This window comes from Vidua macroura, chromosome 3 (genome assembly GCF_024509145.1).
Source record: "Vidua macroura isolate BioBank_ID:100142 chromosome 3, ASM2450914v1, whole genome shotgun sequence".
NCBI classification, from domain to species: Eukaryota; Metazoa; Chordata; class Aves; order Passeriformes; family Viduidae; genus Vidua; species Vidua macroura.
Window position 1 is genome coordinate 53,510,559 of NC_071573.1, and position 19,914 is coordinate 53,530,472.

The 19,914-nt window shown below is 38.6% G+C and overlaps 1 protein-coding gene and 1 long non-coding RNA gene across 7 annotated transcripts in view; both read left to right on the top strand.

The window, feature by feature from the left end:
- The window catches only part of AIG1 (androgen induced 1), a 122,959-nt gene that overhangs the window by 12,583 nt on the left and 90,462 nt on the right, over positions 1-19,914 (top strand). Inside the window, exons 1-2 of one of the 6 annotated variants that reach the window (XM_053973059.1) lie at positions 18,369-18,390; positions 19,606-19,697. The exons of 4 other annotated variants lie outside the window; for them this stretch is intronic. Coding sequence is in view for 1 of the 2 variants with exons in the window: in XM_053973058.1 (XP_053829033.1) it covers positions 18,358-18,390 (33 nt within the window). In the remaining variant the exon portion in view is untranslated. Of the gene's footprint in view, positions 1-17,732; positions 18,391-19,605; positions 19,698-19,914 lie in introns of those variants that run through there. One more of the 6 variants, XM_053973058.1, reaches the window with a different exon arrangement.
- Positions 13,729-17,655, top strand: LOC128804835 (uncharacterized). Its single transcript, XR_008436210.1, has 3 exons — positions 13,729-13,941; positions 14,685-14,956; positions 15,794-17,655. It is a non-coding gene; the product is annotated as an uncharacterized LOC128804835 (long non-coding RNA).

Here is a 19,914-nt window from a genome sequence, read left to right on the forward strand (position 1 = left end):
TGTGTTAAATTTCCCTCTAGCAAGGGACAGATTGATGTCACAAGAGGACTATAACACTGTAAGTTGTGACTTAAATATTACCTTATTTCATAGGAATTGCACCTGTGCTGTGTGGAATAGTCAATGCAAACTTAAATTTGAAAGCGAGAGTCAGAAAACTATGTGATAAATGCAAGCCCAGAAAATAACAACTGTTTAACCTTTCTCTTTTTATTTTTTATTTATTTTTTTAAGTATGTACAGCCTGATTATAAGGATTAGTAAGTATTTTGAAGACAAAACCAAATAATAATAATATGGTACAAGATAAGTTCTCTTCTGGCCAGTCTTTCCCTTGCAGACCTTGTATTTTGCCTGTCTTGTTTCTTGTGCTAAGTGAATGTGACCAAACAGTATTTGCCAGACAAAGAACTGTAGTGATGGAGGCAAGCATGTTTTATGAGATACTTATTTGCATGGTGTGCCTGTATCTCAGTGGTGTATTTTCAGACAAGGTCTCTTTGGCTAGGCTGTAGTATGGACAGCCTTGAGCACTCATTCTGAATCACTCCAGTGTCTTCATGCTGGTCTCAAGTGTGTATATCTTGTGTGAGAGAAGACATATCCTTGATACTCAGAATTCCATAGAGTAAACTGACCTTTTTAAAGAACTCTTTCTAAGCCAGGTAGACAGGGATTCAGCATTCTGAATCAGACCTGGAACAGACCCATCTTTTATTAATATAATGTCTTCTGATTTACTGCAGGAAGACACTGAAATGATTAAGTGTACCAGCAGTCTGCATAAAATGCCTGGGTGACCTCCGAAGCACTATGATAAATATCAAAGAAAAAATTTTAAACCTGTTTGATCAGCTTAAGGAAAATTAAGGCCATATCTCAGTTTGTTGGAAATGCTGTTAAAGTAGAAAGACAGGTAGTGCCTGCAGAATGGCAGAAGATCTAGGTCACATCTTTTTCCATATGACCTAAAATGAATGAGTATGCTGGGTGGAAAGTATCTTTCCACTGGAGTTTGCTTTGCAGTTTTTCTCCTTGGTGGTTTTACCAAAAGAAAGCACAGGTAAATAGTATAAACAGCTAATTGACCATTCTAAATGATCAATCTTGTGTGTTCTCTTTAGGGATGCTTACATGTGCACCATCTCCTTTGTTCTCCTTATTCCAAGAAAGAAGCAGTACACACATAGATAAAGATCTTCCAAAAAAAATTAACATCTTCTGATAGTAAGCGTCTTACTAAAATTCCTTTGTAGTGCGATTGTACCTTTTATTACAAGATCTCAAAGCACTTAAGAAATATTTGCTAACTAAGCCTCACATCTCTCTGCAGAGAAGTGTGATTTGAACCAAATGCAAACACAGGAGACAAGACACTGAAATTGGCTGGACATATAGTCATTAAAATCCTTTAGGAATTACCTTAGTTGTGTAATCTGTATGTAAAACATTGTTAATCTCAGGTGGTTCAGGAGGTGATGTGGGGCAGAGGCTGCCCACAGATTACCCCTATTCGGCCTTCGGGGTTTTTTGCAGGGTGGGGCTGGAGGCTATTCAACCTGCTCTGCCCTGGCTGTTAAGCATCAGCTCCAGTCTGCCCTGTCTCACCTGGTGACTCACTTGGTGCTGCTGGTGCTATTCACTAAGATATGGGAAATGTGTGGACATTGCTACTGGGTGTGAATAAACCCAGGTACTTCCCCCTTGGTGGATCAGGAGCAACCTAACTCCACTTTGGCCCCACCTTCTTCTGCTGTCCAAGATAAGAACCACAGCCTGGGGTAGCTTTGGCCCTTCTTGGTGTTGCAAGAGGCACTGTCTTCAGCCTGTGCCTACCCAGTTACTGCAGAGCAAGAAACGGGAGAGGCAGGGTGCATGTTTACATGCTGGATGTAGGCGAGTGCATTTGATGGAAGAGGAAGGGTGATCTGAGTACAGGCTGCTGATGAGGGAGGAAGGAAGAGACACAACTATTTAAATGGTAGAACGTAGGCTGCTGCTGTGGGTGCAGAGTGGGTGATTGCTGCAGCAGCACTTCAAGAGGCATAGCTCCAGCAGGGCAAGTTGACCTTTAGAGAAAAAAGATGAGGGCAATAGACTGGAGATCTATCTGCCTGTGTGCATGCTGAGTTCAGGACATCCTCAGTCTGCAACAGCTGTTGGAATTATGGACATATTTCTGGACAGAAGGAGGTGTACCTGCACTGTGTAGCATATGTGGTATAAATGAAGAATCTCTGGGAAATGTTTAACCTGCTGGGTGTATACTGTGAAGTTAATCCCTGTGTGAACAGTAGGTGTTTATGCAGAAGAACCAGGCATTCAGCAGCCTGGACAAGTACCACGAGTCCTCACATGCTGCCTGAAGACAGTTTCTAGCTGGAAAGAGGGAAAAATGAATGTAGGGTAGTTCTAACCTACACAGAGAACATATAGGTTAGCATGGAGGCTTCCACCCACATGACCTACTTGTGGAACAGCTTCTTTTTTGAAATAAACAGTGCAGTATCATCCATGCCTGTTTGAGTAGGACGTGTATTTCTGTTGGCTGAAAGAAAGGAAGGTACAGTTGTCAAGCCCAGATGGAGGCTTTGAAATATGCATGATAGTGGCAGCTGTGTGTGGGAAGAATGAGTTGAAGTGTGTTGAGGAGGAGGAGGCTTGTTTACTGTGCTACTGTCTTCTTGTAGCTGCGGAGCTGAATGAGGAGAGAAATGCGGAATGTGTTTCATGTCCGTGGATTATTGCTTCACTGTGCTGGACAGTTTTTTTCTCCCAATATTCATTACTTGTTTGAAAATTCATAAAGGATCAGTGATTTGCAGTGAAAGAAACTGCAAAGACATATAATCTGTATTTGACAGTCCTGGATCCCCATGGATCAAGTCCCTAATTTCTTGAACTGGACCCTTCTGCCTGAAGGATCCATCTTGAAATGGATCTGGGCTGAGGCAGTTGTGTGCATGCTTTGGAGAGGAATGCATTGTCCTGTCGGCCTTTCTGATTTTGAATTTCATGTATGCCCTTATTTATTAGTGTATTTCATAGTCCATGGTTATGTAAATGGTTAAGCCTATGTATGACTGGCATTTGGGTGTCGGGGCCATGTTTTGTTGCTGCTGTAGTCATTGGCTGGCAGTGATGCTCAGGGGTGGCTGCAGGTGAGACCTGGCTGAAGGCAGTGGTGTGCAGCTCACCCTCTTCCTCATGGGGAAACAGGGGCAGTCAGGGACAGATTGCTGAGGCCTTCCAGCCAAGCCCTGCCTACAGGCAGCCTGCTGCTTGGTGCCTGGGTGCCTGCCCTTTTCTCCCTGCTTGGAAAAGCAACCTGTGATGCTGACCTGGGGCAGCCCGTAAGAAGATCCAACTTTCATACCTGTGGAGTGCACCCCCTCTTTTTAGGACAAAAGGCAATGCCAACCCTAGCCAAAAGGATTAGTGATTCATAAGAGAGACTATATATACTTACGATTATAAAAGAGAGGAGGTTGTGCCGTACACAACAAAAAGTATTGCATTTATGTAGTGAAGTGGATAGTGTCAAGTTAATTCACAACCTCCTTTGGGTTTTCTGTTGTCTTAGATTTTTGTCTACTAACACTTTTCTGTGGGGAGAATAAGGGTTCATGTTTTTTTCTTTTTCTCACAAGAATATTTTCTAAGCATGTTTTATTATGTATACATTTTTTGCGTTCCCATCCCAGAGCTTGAAATCAGTGTTCTCTGAATAATTCCTGAGTATCTCTTTGAGCTGTGTGGCCCAAAAAGCTCTTTGACTTAAAGCAAATGATCTAAAAAGAAAGTCTGAAGATCTGAAGTTTTCTGTTAGAAGAATATTGAGAAGGCATGAACTGTAATAACTTCTAGAATCAGAGAGTCAGTTTTAGTGTCAGGTGTTTTACTTTGTGGTAATGCTTGGTTTGTCCTGTGCTGTCCTAAAAGCCTTTGCTCTTACACTCAGATAAGATGTTTCTGCCTCTGCAGAATGCCTGTTAATGTAGTGGATGGCTTTCAGATCCACCTGATCTTGAGAGTGGCTGCCATTTCAATCTGTAATCATATGACAGTGACTTCCAAATTTTTATCAGTTGAAAATCTACATCCCAAGTCATTAATCTGATTTGAGCTTTAAGCTTACAACTAGCAGACTTCTATTATAACCATCCTTCCTTCCCTCTTAATTTTCTTGTTGGTTTGTGAATAAACTGTGCTTCAGACCTTTGATATTCATGAGGTATGTCCAAGTATTTTATAAAGAACCATAGCCACAAAAGGAAGCAATATTGGTATTTATCCTTGCTATGACTTTTCCACAGCTTGATTTTTCTCACCTCAACTGTGACATGGACAACAGTGTAAAAAGCCAAAGTTAGAGGTCATCAAATGTTTCATATGGCCAATTCTCAGGAAATTGCATAAGTCTCTAAAATCCAGTTTTCTTGAAGTCATGAAAAGCACTGAATTGATCAAAGTGTAGAACCATCAAAAAGCGAAATTTTCAAGTGTTTGTGTTGGACAAGCACAACGTCTTCACAACACTTCAAACAGAAGGTACTGCTGCAAATGGAGTGTGAAAAAACTATCTGCTTAATTAGTAGTAAACAATCATGGCAGCAAAAGGATTTTAGGTGTTTATGTTCTCTTAATCATAGTTCAAATTTGCTTCTAACAATTTTACTTTGAAAATTAGGCTAGTTTTATTATTTTTCTACTCTTTTCCCAATGAGGATGTAACTTTTTTACTGCTAGAACTTCTGTGTGTTCTTCATCCAGTTTTAAGGCCTCTAGTTTGCACCTTGTGTTGCCATGTACACCTTAGCAATACAAGTACACATCATTATTATCTGGTAGTGCTTGAATCTCGTCTTCACTTTATATGTAGACATAGAAGAAATGGAAAGTTCAAGACATAGCCTTTATCCAGAGTCTGTCTAATTTTCTTTCTTCCATGAAACAGATACCATTTAGAAATAACCTGTTTAATCTGGTAAGCAGGCAAGCTAAAGCACTCATTTAAATTTTTGAGTTCATTGTCAAGGTCTGTAACTGAAAATATATTTTTTCCATGATAGAATTATCATCTGCGCATTGTTTTATCAGCAAGAGACAGATGTAAGTGGTGTTTATTTAGAAGTGTACATGTCTATATTTAAGTATGAGCATTCAAAAGATGTCTATAGGAGAGGGAGATAATCAAATCATGAAGAATTTCTGCCAACTGACTTCTGTCAAGGTCAAAAGGATTATTTAATGAGTCTTGGTCAGTCAAGAGTTTTGACTGTCTTCTTCCAGAATGTCCTGAGCTTTAAGATGTCATCACAGAGTAAATTCTCTGGGCTTCAGTTAATCTATAAAATTGACGACAAAAGTAGCTATTGTTACTTCCCTGGATGACATCTTTAGGTAAAATAAGATTTTCCACTGTTTTGTACCTTGGGCTATGAATCCTAGTAGGTTTCCTTACCAGTTTAAAGTCCTACCTGTAAATGTTAAATGGTTGTAGAGACTCTTCTGAAATACTAGCTGTAATTCTTCTTCAGAGTTTCTTCAAATAAATCAGTAATACAGTATTTTTTTAACTACATTAGTGAATATTAGTTGCCTTAATATGTAGGATATTTTATCAAATGTTCTGAACATCAAGGAAAAAATTAATAAAAGAAAAACAAACCAGCAGCTTAATTTTACCTGACAGAATGTAGAGGAATCAGTTATGGCCCTTCAATGCAGCTTATCTGAAAGTCCTTCATGTAGACTTTTTCTATCCTTTCATGCTCCAAATACTTAGAAAAATTAGCTTTTTTTTTTTTTTCAGAAACTTTGCTGCAGTTTAAGTTCAGTAACCACCAGCAGTAGTAGAGTACTGTCATGATTTAACCCCAGCCAGCAACAGAGCACCACACACAGCCCTTGCTCATCTCCCTGTGGTGGGATGGGGGTGAGAATCAGGAGAGTAAAAGTGAGAAAACCCATGGGATGAGATAAAGGCAATTCAATAGGAAAAACAAAAGCCATGCACACAAGCAAAGCAAAATGAGTTTGTTTGCCACTTTGCCTGGGCAGGCAGGTGTTCAGCCATCTTCAGGAAAGCAGGACTCTGTCACATGTCACGGTTACTCTGGAAGACAGATGCCATCACTCCAAACATCCCCCTCTTCCTTTTTTTTCCCCACTGCTTTATATAAGGAACATGATACCATGTGCTATGGAATATCCCTTTGGTCTCTTGGGGTCAGCTGTCCCGGCTGTGTCTCCTCCCAACTTCTTGTTCACCCCCAGCTTCCTCACTGCTGGGGCAGTGTGAGAGGCAGAAAAAGCCTGGACTTGGTGCAAACACTGCTCAGCAATAATTTTCAACCCCTTTCAGCACTAATCTAAAACACAGTCCCATATTAGCTACTCTGAAGGAAATTTACTTAATCTCATTGTATACAGCACAAATAGAAAGCTCAGAGAACACTGTATATTTGTGAGATCCATTCAGGGTGTACTACAGGGCCAAATAAAGGAGAAGAATACCCTCTCCCCCAGGGCATGTAATGTAAATGGTTGGATCTTGTTTGTGGAGTATATGTAAGCTATATAGAACTGAACTTGTTGTAGGGGGAAAGGTAGCAACAGTCATCCTACCACAGTCTCTTTGTTCTTGTTCTCTCTTTTAGCTGAATTTATCTCTGCAGGCTGAAATAAATGTAATTATGGTGCCCTAAACAGGCATTAAGGTTCAGGGCTCTAGCTCTAGTTTTCAGGATCAGTGGTGAGGAATAGCAGACTCGTTTTGAGGAGTGTACATGTCCCAAGACAATATCCCAAGACAAACTGAAATTTTCTGTTCAGTTGTTACCAGCAATGGAGAAAATAACTTTGGTTACATCTATATCTTGCCTCTCATATTTTAACTGACAGAAGAGTCAACTACATTGAGTTGATGAAAAGAGAGTTTCATCCTAGTTTGTTATTGTCTTGTCTATATTGCATACAAATATGAGCAACCACCTATGGGAATTCAAACCCTTAAATTATTCTCCCAGTTGATAAGCACTTTCATAACATACCATTAGCTGTTGGAAAGACTACCTGCAAAACTTTAATAAGATTTTTCAATAAATTACATTAGTGCTGCATTTCATATGCAACTTGCCTGGCTGATACTGAAGTGGTAACTTTTTTATCAACATTGTGCGTCTTGGTTAAAAGCTGAATTGGTGTTAGTTTGCTGCTGACACCAGCAAGGTGGATCCAGGATCCATAATGAGGACCTCACCAAAGAATGGATAGCATCCCTTTAATGTAAACCAGAAGTTTGACATGGTATGAGGAAGGATTCTTTGTATGACTGAAAAACAGTGGGCTGTAAAATCACATAGAAAAGAGTAGGCTATTTATTTCAATGTCTTTCAGTTTCATGGAGATAGAAACAGATTTTGAACAGTCACTACAGACTTAAAAGACAGTTCTGGTATGTAAGTGTGTATGTAAAAACTTCCTGACCTGTTTAGACAGAAAATGGCAATGAAAGAATCAGTAAGGTACATGCCTAAATATGCACAGATGGGTGAGTTGAACCTGTCCAGTGCAGATGTTGCAATTGTAGAATGATTTCCAGACTTACATGGGTGACAACTTGGATAGGGTTTGAATTTTTTTGATTGTTTCTATATAAGCATATAAAATAGCAACCAGGTGCTACTGAGTACCTCTTAGTTAATGATAGTCTAGTATACAACTTTACACTCAAATCTTTAGTTGATCTATGTCCCCTGACTCTGTTTTTTTGCCCTCCGAGTGACATGTTTGAAGTCTTATCAACAGGGAGACACTTACAAGAGACCAAGTACTATTGAAGCAGTCGGTTCACCAGAATCCTCATGTGAAGCTTAAACCTGTAATGACCATAGGAAAATTCCTTCAGTAGATTGTGAAAATAGTTCAGAAGCATTTAAAATTTTGTGATCAGCTGGAGTCATTCAAGAGATGTGTGAATTTCACAATGACGAGATTTCACAATCCTTGATGCAACCAAACACTTTCCTTACATGAAGCCCCAGACGTAATGTAATCATAGGATCACTCAAGTTGGAAGGTAATCCATGAGGTCATCTAGTCCAATCCCTTAGTCAGGTTGTGCTCAGCACTGACCCAGGTTTCCTGAGTTCTGACTTGTAAGTTGGAAATCTCCACTCTTCTACAGTTACACATCCATCTCTTTCTGTTGTGTTGTACAGAACTGCTCAATCATGTTGAGGAGGATCTCACTGGTGATGATCGTGTTTGCTGGATATGTGATAGTGTAACACACTCATAATCCATCATGTATCCTAGTACAGCATATTTTCAGGTACTTTTATAAGCATATACTACACATCCAGATTTTTCAATAGTTCTTGTTAAATCTAGATGGAGACTGTGCTATTGAAGTTTTTAACAGGAACCACACCACAGAACTATTTAAAGGTAATGGTTAAGGACCAGAGTTTCCTTCAGTATTAGTTGCTTTTTTGAAAATGCTGCTCTCCTCTGCATATATAGAGAAAGTATTTCTTGTTATTCATTAAGTTAGTTCAGTAACTATTTCATTCACACAGAATGAAGAGAAATCAATTCAGTGAGAAACCAGCTGGGAGTTAGAAAGTAGGAAAACTGGTTTTCCTCCTACTCACCTGCGAATAACAATGAGGTGTGGGAGGATAATATCTACTACCTCTAAAATCTTGTAGAGCATAGTGAAAAGAAACACTAAATCTGTTTTTACTTACTACAGAAAGCATATAGTTTCTTTAATATGTCATTTAAATACATAATGTGTTGTTTTAAGCTTTTCTTTGCATTTGCAACACATCTGAAGTTAAGATCATTTATTAGTCTAGAACTATTCAGAATTCTGCTTGGAGATATTTTAGCAGCCTATCACCAGTCATGATACTTATCTAACAGAAATAAAATAAATGCACCATTTTAATCACTGTTTTCTAGTATAACAAAAATAAGGAGTATAGCAATAACCAAGATTTCATTTTTTAGGGGAAGTGATTGCCATTTTGTTACTTGGTTTTGGCCCTTATGAGTCTGGTTACCTTCCTGAACTCTGGAGTCCTTTTTTCTGCTTGTGGCTGACTAGGCGGTTGTGTTCAGTGTCACGTTTTTGTAATGCTCACATGGCATCAATGCCTTAGGCCTTATTTCTCTGCAGTTTTCTTCACCAGAGGCTTTATCCAAAAATGGCAAGTAGTGCAAAATGTAGCAGTCTGCTTACTAAGTATATCTTAGCACAAGGAAATTGTTTTTTTTTTGTTTTGTCCAGCTACGGTATTGTTTCCTGCATTTTTTTCAAGCTGAATTTAAAGCGCTGGTTTGGGTTGCAAACCAGTAAATTGCTGTGAATTTGTCTGCTTTGCTCTTGGTTGCTCCTCCTTTGCTATTATGCAACAGTAAAGTTAACAGATGTACTATTTTGCCTTCTTATGAAATAGCCACTGATAGGGAACATCTCTGTTGTAAATCTTACTCCTCTTTTTGATCTAAATAAATATAATGACCTATGAAAATGTTATATTTGAAAAATCTCTTTTATTAGTTCTTTAAAAAGATTACCATTAGTAAGAGTAAAGAAAATCAGGGAAGCAGACTTAATTGTTTTTGAGATTTTATTAAAGATAGCAATTTTTTGGTCTCTGCTTCATGATTTTCTGTTGGTTTTTAAAAAAATCATATCTCAATAGAAATATTACAATATATGGGTGTTTACTCAGTTTACACTGCTGAGTAATGTGCATTGATACCCTTTAGGCTGGTTTGTGACAGTTCCATGTAAAGCACCTTTTCCATATGACATTTAGAATCATTTAAGTAAGAGCTGGATAAGAAATAAACACATAATCTCTTTGATCAGTTTCAAGTTTTTTCAAAAGATGGTAACAGTCTGATAATACCAAAGAGAAAGTCCTATCTGAAGCTGGCTGTCACTGTATTTAGCAGCAAAACAATTTCTAATTGAGTGCTATTAAGGGAAAGCAAACCTAGAACTGAAGTATATGAGATCCTTTCAGATTCCTTCTCTGATTTCTTGAGTTGTTTAGAGAGGCAAGAATCCCTCTAATACTTTCTCCATCTTCAGTCTGAAAACCTGGAAAGTGGTAATGACAAAAAACAAAATAAGGGTAGGAAAATCTGTGTAGAGAAGCAGTCATAATGCCATAGTAATACTGTGATATGCAGATTGATTAATTTTTTTTCAGCTAAATACATTTAAAATACAAACTTCATGATATTATAGTTATCCTTTTACCATACAAGGTCAATAAACACTTGGTTAATATATGACCATTTCTGCTGTAGATATTTTGTGCTTATTTTTCAAATTGAGTATGGATTAACGTGTTGACCTTGGCATTGATACAGGTGTTGTAATTATAGACAGGAAATTCCTGAAGTAGTAGTTTTATATTAATTATAATACTACTTTATTGCAATACTATATAATATTTTGCTTTTAGATGAAGTACATGTTTTGACTGTGTTCATAGCTGGATAAACCCTACTTCTTGAGAAGAAAACCCTTTGCAGGGAAGCACAATGTGCTTTTACTTCACTGCGTGTATGCAAGTTGATGATTGAATGTCAAGCATTTTATACATCAAACCAGTATTTAAATTGTATTTTCCTCTGAAAGATAATACAATTTCTTGTAAAGGCAAGCTGTGGTATTCTAACTTGGAGTCAATGTGCATTTTCTGGGTTATTGTTTTGTTTCAGTGTTTTCCACTCAAAAGAAGATGTTTGCCTACCTGTATTCAATTTGCCATACTTGTAGGTGTTATTACCTTTGTTTTTTAGTTATCTATTTTGGATATTTTGGAAACAGGTACAAGCAGTGCCTGCAGTGAGTCAAACAAAATTTCATGGTTCTCATAACAAGTATCACTGTATTGTAACTGCTACTACACTAAGGACTCGGTTCCTTGAAATGTAATACTAATTTTGATCGCACTGTGGCTGCACATGCGCTCCCTAAACACATAAGGAAAACAATTTATCAGAGCACTAATTCCAGCAGAGTAACTTAACACACATCTGTGTAGATATTGTGGGAGATTACTGCTGAGTGGTATCTCATACTGAAGGTCATCAGTTAGATTTTCTGGTAAAGTATTACTCTTCCTGAGTTGGCATCAGAACTAGTAACCAATAATTGCAGGTAACCAGCAGAAGGAGTAAAAAAAATATAATTTCTGTGATCCATATAGTCATTTCACAGTTGTCTCCTTTTAAAAACCTTTTTGAAGTAGATAGAAGACATTGCTGGAGCTGTAATGGAGTGGACTTTCGCAGTCAATGGCCTAGGCACCCAGCCAGTTTGTAATTCAGTGAGACACAATACATTATTTGTTTTGACAGTCTTCATGGCTAAATAGTCTGGCTCTTGTAATACCTAACTGTGTGTATAAATAGAAATAAAGAAGTAAAATGGCTGATCTTGACAGCAAACTTTGGATATGGCCAGAGTTCACACATGCTTTTTCCCTTCAGTGGAGTAGGAAGAACAAAGTAAACTGATAGAGTTAACTGGAACTTGAAAAACATCTCCAGCATGTGTTTTTCTTGAGGTTTCAGTAATGCATGAAGAACTGTGATATGAGCTCTGCAGTAAGACTTCTAAAATATATTGGTTTTCGCACCAAGAAAAGAATTGCTTTAGTAGCAAGATGGTAGACAACATTCACAAAGAGCTGTACTTAGAATAGTGGTTGTCCATTTGCGTGTTGTGTGGAGAAGGATGGGACAGGAGGAAGTAGTCCTTGTTTCTGATTCCTATTTCTTGCTCCAGATAAAGTATTTTAGCAGATAGTTTTTATAGTGAAATACAGGCACAGGGCTGGAACCTATGTGAGTTCCAAAGACATCTGTGGGCTCTCTCCTACACTAGCACAACTTATCAGGAAATATGGGCATAATACTCTTTGACATTGTCAGTAATTCATATCTTCTTGGAGGCAGGAATTATTCTTCAAGCTCAGTTGGGGTTGAAATGGGTGTAGAAGGTGCATCTGTTAGCAAGTAATATACTCTGATACTGCATAAAAGTTGATACCAAGAATTTTTCTTTTCCTTCTACCATATGTTACAGTAAGCAGTCCCAAAAGTTAAATGCTGAACTCTTAAAACCTTTCTTCTTGGGCTTCAAGCTGTGAGTGCTCATCTCACACAAGAAATTGACTGAGGTCACTTAAATTCTGCATGTATGTGCCTTGCAGGAGAGCTTGGAATTCTAGAGATACTTCTTTACCTGACTATATCCAATTAATTTTTGCTTTAATTTGATCTCACTTTATGGTCTGCTCCTTGGAAATTAGTTTTGTCTGAGAGCTGTGGTTCCCACTTTAGCTAGGTCTGTAAAAACCCTGTGCAGTGCTGCACCTGAACCTCCTGGTGGGTACAGGCATAATCCAAACCCAGCTTTCCTGAGTGTAAACATAACAGCCCCTTGTGGTGGTGCTCAAAGTCCCGGTGGACTCAGCTCAGCTCTGCATTTAGTAGTTGGCCTTGATTTCATTACATGGGGGTGGAAGGGTCCAATGCCCTGGTCAGGCTGTTTCATATAAAATTTGTAACACGTCTCTGAGCCAGGATCTTGGCTGATTCAAAGCTAGAGGTTGAACATGACCCAGTCTCACTGTTAGTCAGAAGTGAATGTCTCAAGATGGGCATGCTGATGGGGCTGCTCAGCAGCTCTGCTCCAGAACTCCAGTGGGAAGTTTCTTGTTGAGTGGTTACAGGTGGCCTGGACTGAAGAGGTTCTTGTTCTGTTGCAGTGGTGTCTGGGCCTGGTGCTGCAATGGGCTACTGCCAGATTATAAACAAATGGGCATGGCCTAAAAGCCTTCAACATTTTTAAACGTTATCTGGATAACCAGCTTTTTTTTGTATTGTGAAGAACAGGGCAGAATACTGTTAAGTATTTATTTACCAAGTGTTTTGGGAAAAGCGTATGTATTCTGCAAGTTGGAATTAGAGGTACTTTACATAAAATCAGAAGTTACATCAGATACATTTACTTGGACCAATGTTCTTATACTCTAGGATAATGTTTTCAATTTGTGTGGCATTTAATTGTGGCCAGTTTATGTGCTGGTAGACTCATTTTCCTAAGAGACTGTTCTGGTTCATGTTACACACACATTGGTTTACTTGTTAGCTAACAATCTTGTGTTGCTGTTGTGACAGTAAGGCCAGTTTCTGACCAGGTGATGATAGGAGTCTCCATCACAAGTATCCTTGTAGCAGCATTTTCAGCTCGTTTGGATGAGAACCCCCCAACCTCTGGTTTGCTCCAGCTGGCCTGCAGCCTCTTGTCAACTCCAGTGTATGCTTGATGAGTTTCTAATTAAAATCATCTCATCTGTGTGCAAGAAGTTTTCTGGTTCCATGATATACATATCTCAGTAGATAAATAGCGTCCATTAGTTCACCATTTACTTCATATGAGCAAAGCAGGACCCGCCTGGGTTGTTCCCAGGGCTACTGGGAGCTCCCTGCCTCCCCATCCTGACATGCAGTTGATTGTCTTGTTAACATGTACTGGGACTGCCTGCGGAGTTCTTTTATCGATGCCTCAGACCTCTGGTGGAGCTGGGACTGCCCGGGGCGGGTTCCAGTAGCTATCAGTTATCTCATCTGTACAGAAACTGGCTGGGGAGTTCCCGGGACTGCCCAGGGAGTTCCTAAGGGTGACTCAGCACGCCCAGCATGTGCAGGGGCACAGCCCTTGTCCCCAGCTGCATTACAATTACAGCTGCTGTGGTAATTCGGAGTGCACGTGCATGTACCCACCTGGTGCATGGAGGCAGGAGTGTTGGGAGGACCAAGACGTTTTGTGGAGGCCAGTGGATGCTTGGGCATTTCCTGGTGTATCCTGCTCATCTGACTAGTAGGCTGTATTCTTTGGTAGGCACAGTTTTGTGTTTTGGTGGTTTTTTTTGGGTTTTTTTTTGGTTTTTTTTTTGGTTTTTGTTTTTTTTTTTTTTGTTTGTTTGTTTTTTTTTGTTTTTTTTTTTTTTTGGTTTTTGTTTGTTTTTTGTTTTTTTTTTTTTGTTTGTTTGTTTGTTTGTTTTTTTTCATGCCAGGCTGCCATGTTTATAAGCTACTACAAGGTGCTGTTCCTGCCCTGGAAAATCAAAACCACCATGCTCATTGTCACCAGAACTGCACTTCAGCAAAGGTCTCTTTACTGGAGTGATTTGCTACTTTCTTACCTGCTACGACAGATGTTGTTTGAGCTTTCTGTTTCTTCGAGAAGAAAGGGCAGCCTGTTATTGAACTTGTAGTGCTTACTGACTGAAAAGTATGTTCACTGCTGATGGACAATATCTAAATCTCATGGGTTTGGAACCTGGTTTGATATCACGTAGTTGTCACAAATTGGCTTCCCCTAATATGTAAGGGGATGTAAATTTAAACTTCCATATAGTTAATCTCTTTTTTTTGCAAATCTCTTTCTTTTGCAAATGAAATGAAAAGTAGTGAGTAAACCAGAAGTACAGTAAACAGATATGTCTGGAAGGTTAGTTTGGAAACTCAAGAAACAGTTAAAGTTGGTTGCAGTAAGAAAGAGTGGGAGAGGTTTGAGCTGTGTCTGTGTTCATAAGCATTTGAGGCAAGATATGGTTCCATGCTGTTTTCTTTTTCAGACCCCTCTCTCCAAAGACAGTCTCCAGGTAGCAGATGAGGTGGTTGTGCTTCTTCTACTCTGTAACCTGTCCTACGGGGATGCTGAGAAGCCAAGTGTACACCACGTTAAAAATTGCAGCACATCAAACTTATTCATACAGAGCAAAACAAGGGGAAAATTAAAAATATCTATTTACCACTAGTGTTGTTCAAAATCAATATTTGCTGTATGAAATATGATGTAAGAGCAGTGAAGATGGGAGTGGTATAATGGACAAGAAGATCTCCAAAGGTATTAGAGACCCTGGTAACTCTAGTTTTTTGCAGAAATAGATCAGCTGGTCAGAATTATAGTATCTAACTATTAAAGACACAGTACTAAAGAAGGTCTTTGAAAACTCTGATCCCTGTGAGTTTCATAAGAGGAGAAATATTTGGATTTACACTATTTAGTACATACATACAGTAGTATGGCTGCATTTGGAGGGAATGAAATGTGTGTGCATTGAAAATGGCTATTTCTGTAAGAGTGAGTGTAGGTGCGTGGAAAATAGCCTTAATACAATGCCTGGAGAGCTGCCTAGGGGTCAGGACACCTGAGTTCACCCCTGGGGTGCCTTGCTGCCTTGGCCAGCTCATTTCCCCTTGCCTTGCTTTCACCAACAACAATCAGGAAACAAATCCTTCATTTCCTCTGAGATTGATTCATGAGAAAGACAATGAAAGCAGAGAAGTGTTATCATCTGTGGTTGGAATGCCACACACCTAGTGAACGCTTAACCCCTGGTTGTCTATTTAATTTAAATGCAGTTAGTTTGTATCAGGGGGTTTCCCATGGTTTCTTTAGAGATATGAGATAATGAGATTTTTTTTTTCTCCCGAAATGCAACTCCTTAGAACAGTGTCTTGCTTGAAGTGCTGTGTAAAGAACAGTCTTGTTTATGAGGACGGTATAACATGTTAGATCACCTTTCATTGAACCACATGCTTTATAATTAATGTGCGAAATTATGTCCTGTCTTTTTTTCAAGTGGAGCTTGAATAGCAGCATCCTTTGCTGTGGTCTAACTTGCAGAAAATCCTTATCTTAGTAATAACTTAATTTATGAATATACTTTACCTATCATAGGTTATACTTCAGCTGCTACAGCAGTGTGCAAAGGAAGAAGAGTTTAAGCAAAAGCTGAAGATAAGCCTGATCAGAGATTTGAGCTGTTTTCCACAATATGGGTTTGCAATGGGCTTATTTGTGTATTGTTGGGTGAATGATGAAGTGGGATAAAGTCCTCAGAGTCTCCTTCCAGTACCTTCCCTGGAGAGAAGGAGAATTGCCCAACTTAGATGCATATCATGTGAAAACCTGTCTTTCTAGACTGGTGTGTGGAGTCATTCATTACTATTTTCACAGTGCTCAGGAAAAAGACCTTTAAAAACTTTTCTTTCCTAAGCCACGCTAGGACAGCACTGAGGTTGCTGTGTCTCAGAAGATTGTAGTGACTTTCTCATTTGCATTTCCAGCTCTGTCCCTATGTTGCTGAGATACATTTGTAATGGCCTTACCTGAATTCAGCAATTTAGAAGGCAGCTATTACCTTATTCATTAAATAAAAAGGGAAGAAATTAAAAGCAAAATCAGTTACTCTTTGATCAGTCAAAATTGCTTCCCTGTAGTGGTATTCAAATTGTATTTCTAAACATGAAAAAGTTGGTGCAATGCAGAAGTTTCTGGGGTTTTAAGCATACAATTTTTTAAATAAAGTTTTGCACTTAATTAAATGTAGTTTCTTTTTTGGGGTAATTAACTTAGAAACTGCTAGGGGCTTTGCAGCCATGGGAAACCCTATCCTAAAGCTCATTTTAGCATAAACAGCTGTAGAACAAGTCTTACCTTCTTAGCTAGCTATCTCAAATATTGTCTAGGGGGCTGCTTTTCCTGCCTTGACTGCAAGGGCACTGCTCCAGAGAGAGTACCAATCATGCTAAAATGTGTAAAATGATCATTTAAGCCAAAATAATGACATAACCTTCTAAGCAGTGTATAATCCTAATAAGATTAAGCTTTACCAAAGAAAAACATAAAATATATAACTTAATAAAAGCATAATCTATTCTGAATAAACTGTATTATACATGTTTGCTGAATGGATTATATAAATTTAATGCAATTACACTGTCTTATAAGCAGGATACAATAAGTAGTAATGGCAGCTTTTCTATACACAATATAAGAGAGCAAGGAAGAAGATGGGGATTATTAGAAAATGAGTTTAGTCAAAACAATTAAAAAGATAAAGATAAAAATAGAATAATAATTTCTTAAGTACTGCAACAATGAGCTTCATGCTTCTTTGAGTGTATTAGCCAAGATCAAAGTAAGATATATGAACATGTAAGAAGACTGACATGGTGTTGGAGAGGAATGACACAGCTGATACAATTGCAAAAGATTTGAGAAAATGTAGTACTTTCTCAGCATCTGTTCAAATTTTTATTCATATTTCTTTAGTACATTGTACATTTGTCCATTCCATGTCTTCATTTGATATGTGGCTGTGGATTCCAGGCTGTTAGCACTTCTGAGCCAGATGGCATACACTCTGTCATGCTGAGATCATGTTAGAAATGTCATCTATGCAACTCAGCTGAGGTAGAGTAGCACTTTAAAATGAATTCCTCAGTTGTCCACTATGGATTTTTTTTTTTTTTTTTTTTTTCTGAGGATATTGCACCCATGTAAAAAGATTAAAACACATCTTGTATGCATAATTTTAAAAGGCATCTCTTGTCATGGAAACACAAGATCTTGTTATCTTACACAGTTTGGTCCCCATTCCACACCTTCATAATAGGTGCTTAAGCACTAGGAATTGAACACTGTAGTTAGTACCTGTAAAAACTAGACCCAGGAGTCAAACAATTTTTTCTTTCATGCATATTAATTTCCTAGTAGATTTTATTCTTTCATATATCTATATAATCTCAGTGGTTTAAAACCCCATCCTTGGTTATTTATATATATATATATATATATATATATATATATATATATCCCACAATGCTGGTGGGCTTCAAAGAAAGAGACCACAGGAGGTTATGTAGAATGTAAAGAATTATATTTAAAGTAGTCCCTGAATTTATCAACATCATAAGGGATTAGGCATGTTTTATAAGCTGATTCATATCATATGACTAAACCATGAAAATGAAGTTAAATTTCCTACTAAGGACTAGTCTTCATGTGCAACATGCTGTGTAGAAGAGCCGTCCCCCCCAGTGAAGGCTGCAAAGGGAGACATGAGTCATTATCTTGGATGAGGACAGTGCTGGACATTTGAAAGGCTGTCCCTTCATCCAGTTACTGAGGTTCTAATGTCTCTTCTGATAGAAGTGCCATGTTTTACTAGTGTAGTTTTTAATCCTAATTTTTGTAAGTAAAAGAGAGAGATAGGAGAAATAGTTATTTCAAGGTTTCTGACCAGTAAACAACTCTAAGTAAAATAGATGGCATTTGCATTAACTATTCCTTTGGCTTACTCTGTTTTCGTTGCCTTGTCTGTTACTTTTTTTCTCTATATGATATATTTGTCTTCTGAGACTACTGGCTTTTGATGGGCCAGGGGCTCAACCTTTTCTGTGTTGAAGTGACCTATGATGTTGAAACCTGCTTAAGAAACAAAGCAACCTAAAACAACCATGGCACTTGCAGCTGGTGTGGAAAAAGATGCGGTATGAGCTTTGCCTTTTTGCCTCAGCTTACTGTCAATGATCTTCTGGGGTGATGCTTCTTTTTACTTCTGACCTTTGAAATATGAGTATTTTTCCCTATTCCTTGCACAGAAATAATGATTCTGAGTAGCACACAGTGCTTTCTCATGGTTCTTGCACCTGAATTAATTGTAGGTTTAGTGGTTAGATGTATTACACTGTGTTTTAGTATTTAAAAGGCTCTTGGTTCTTGCACTTTTTTCTTTGTGCCTCTCTTTCATTTATCTGTAAACACAAAGATCTGCCTTTTTCTTATCTGAAGTCTGTAGCTTCTCTGATACAAAGATTATATGTTGTAATGTTGTCCAGCTTTTGCTTGCTATCATAACTAATAAAGATAAAGCGAGGAGAGGAGAAGCGAGAAGAATAAAGCAGTGTGCCTGTGAGTAGTGGTGGAATGGCAATGGGCAAGAACAATCATTAGTTCCAGGCAATCAAGAACAGTAACATATTTATTAAGCAGCTACAACCCATGACTTCATTTGAAGCATTTTCTGTTAAAAATACCTTGTTATTCTCCATTTCTCATCCTGGACTTTCTCGGTATGTTGCCACTACAGATAACCGAGCTGTTGTTACAGGATGCAGGCTGTCCACAGGTGCCTGCAAACAGCCCAATACGCAACACCACTTGAAACAGTCATCTAAACTGCTGTACATTTGTTACAGCAAGTAATGATGTGTAGAGGCTCGAGAAATTAAAGCTAAGGTGACAATGAGCAGTAGTAGATACTCCAAGGTTATAAATAATTTTCTGTTGTTTGAAGAGAAAAATCAGACCATGTTTTTATATGACAGATTGTAAAATCTGAAATACAAGAGAAATGACAACTTTCAGCAATTTGATTTTGCATGCTGGTAGAGCTAAACTTCCATCTTCTTGGGGAAAATGCGTCTTAAGCCTGAGTGTTTTGATGGGTCAGGTTATGTCTGTCCCCCCACCTTCGAGCTGGTGGTCTGTCCCCAGGGTGTGCCTGATGCCCTGAGGCTGGGACTGGCCCCTTGCCACACTGGTTGCCCTGCTCCTGGCTGGGGATGGGATGGGCCCTGACTACCCCCCTGCCACTCCCTGCCCCTATGGATTAGTGAGACTTCCCTGACACAGTTCTGTGAATTAGTCATCCTATCATGTGGTTTATGTTTGGTTACTTAGTGTTTTTTTGTTATTTCTTGTAGATTTTGTGGGTGTTACTCCCATCCTTTATTCTGGCAGTGCTGTCTATTTGCCAGCCTAGACTGAAGCCTTATTTCATAGAGGGCCACATGAAGTAAGTGGTGTTAATCTTGAAAATGATAACTTGACAGTGATTTTTCATAATCACAGGTAGGTAGAGGAAAAATTACCCTTGAATAGTATTAGTGCTTGCAAAGACTTTTCCAGTTCTGCCCTGAGTTCTAAGGAGTGCTTCTGATTATGAGAGTGAACTTGAAAGAAAATTAAATTCCAGATTCCAGAATTTAATGGTGGATTTTCTGCTTTGGTAA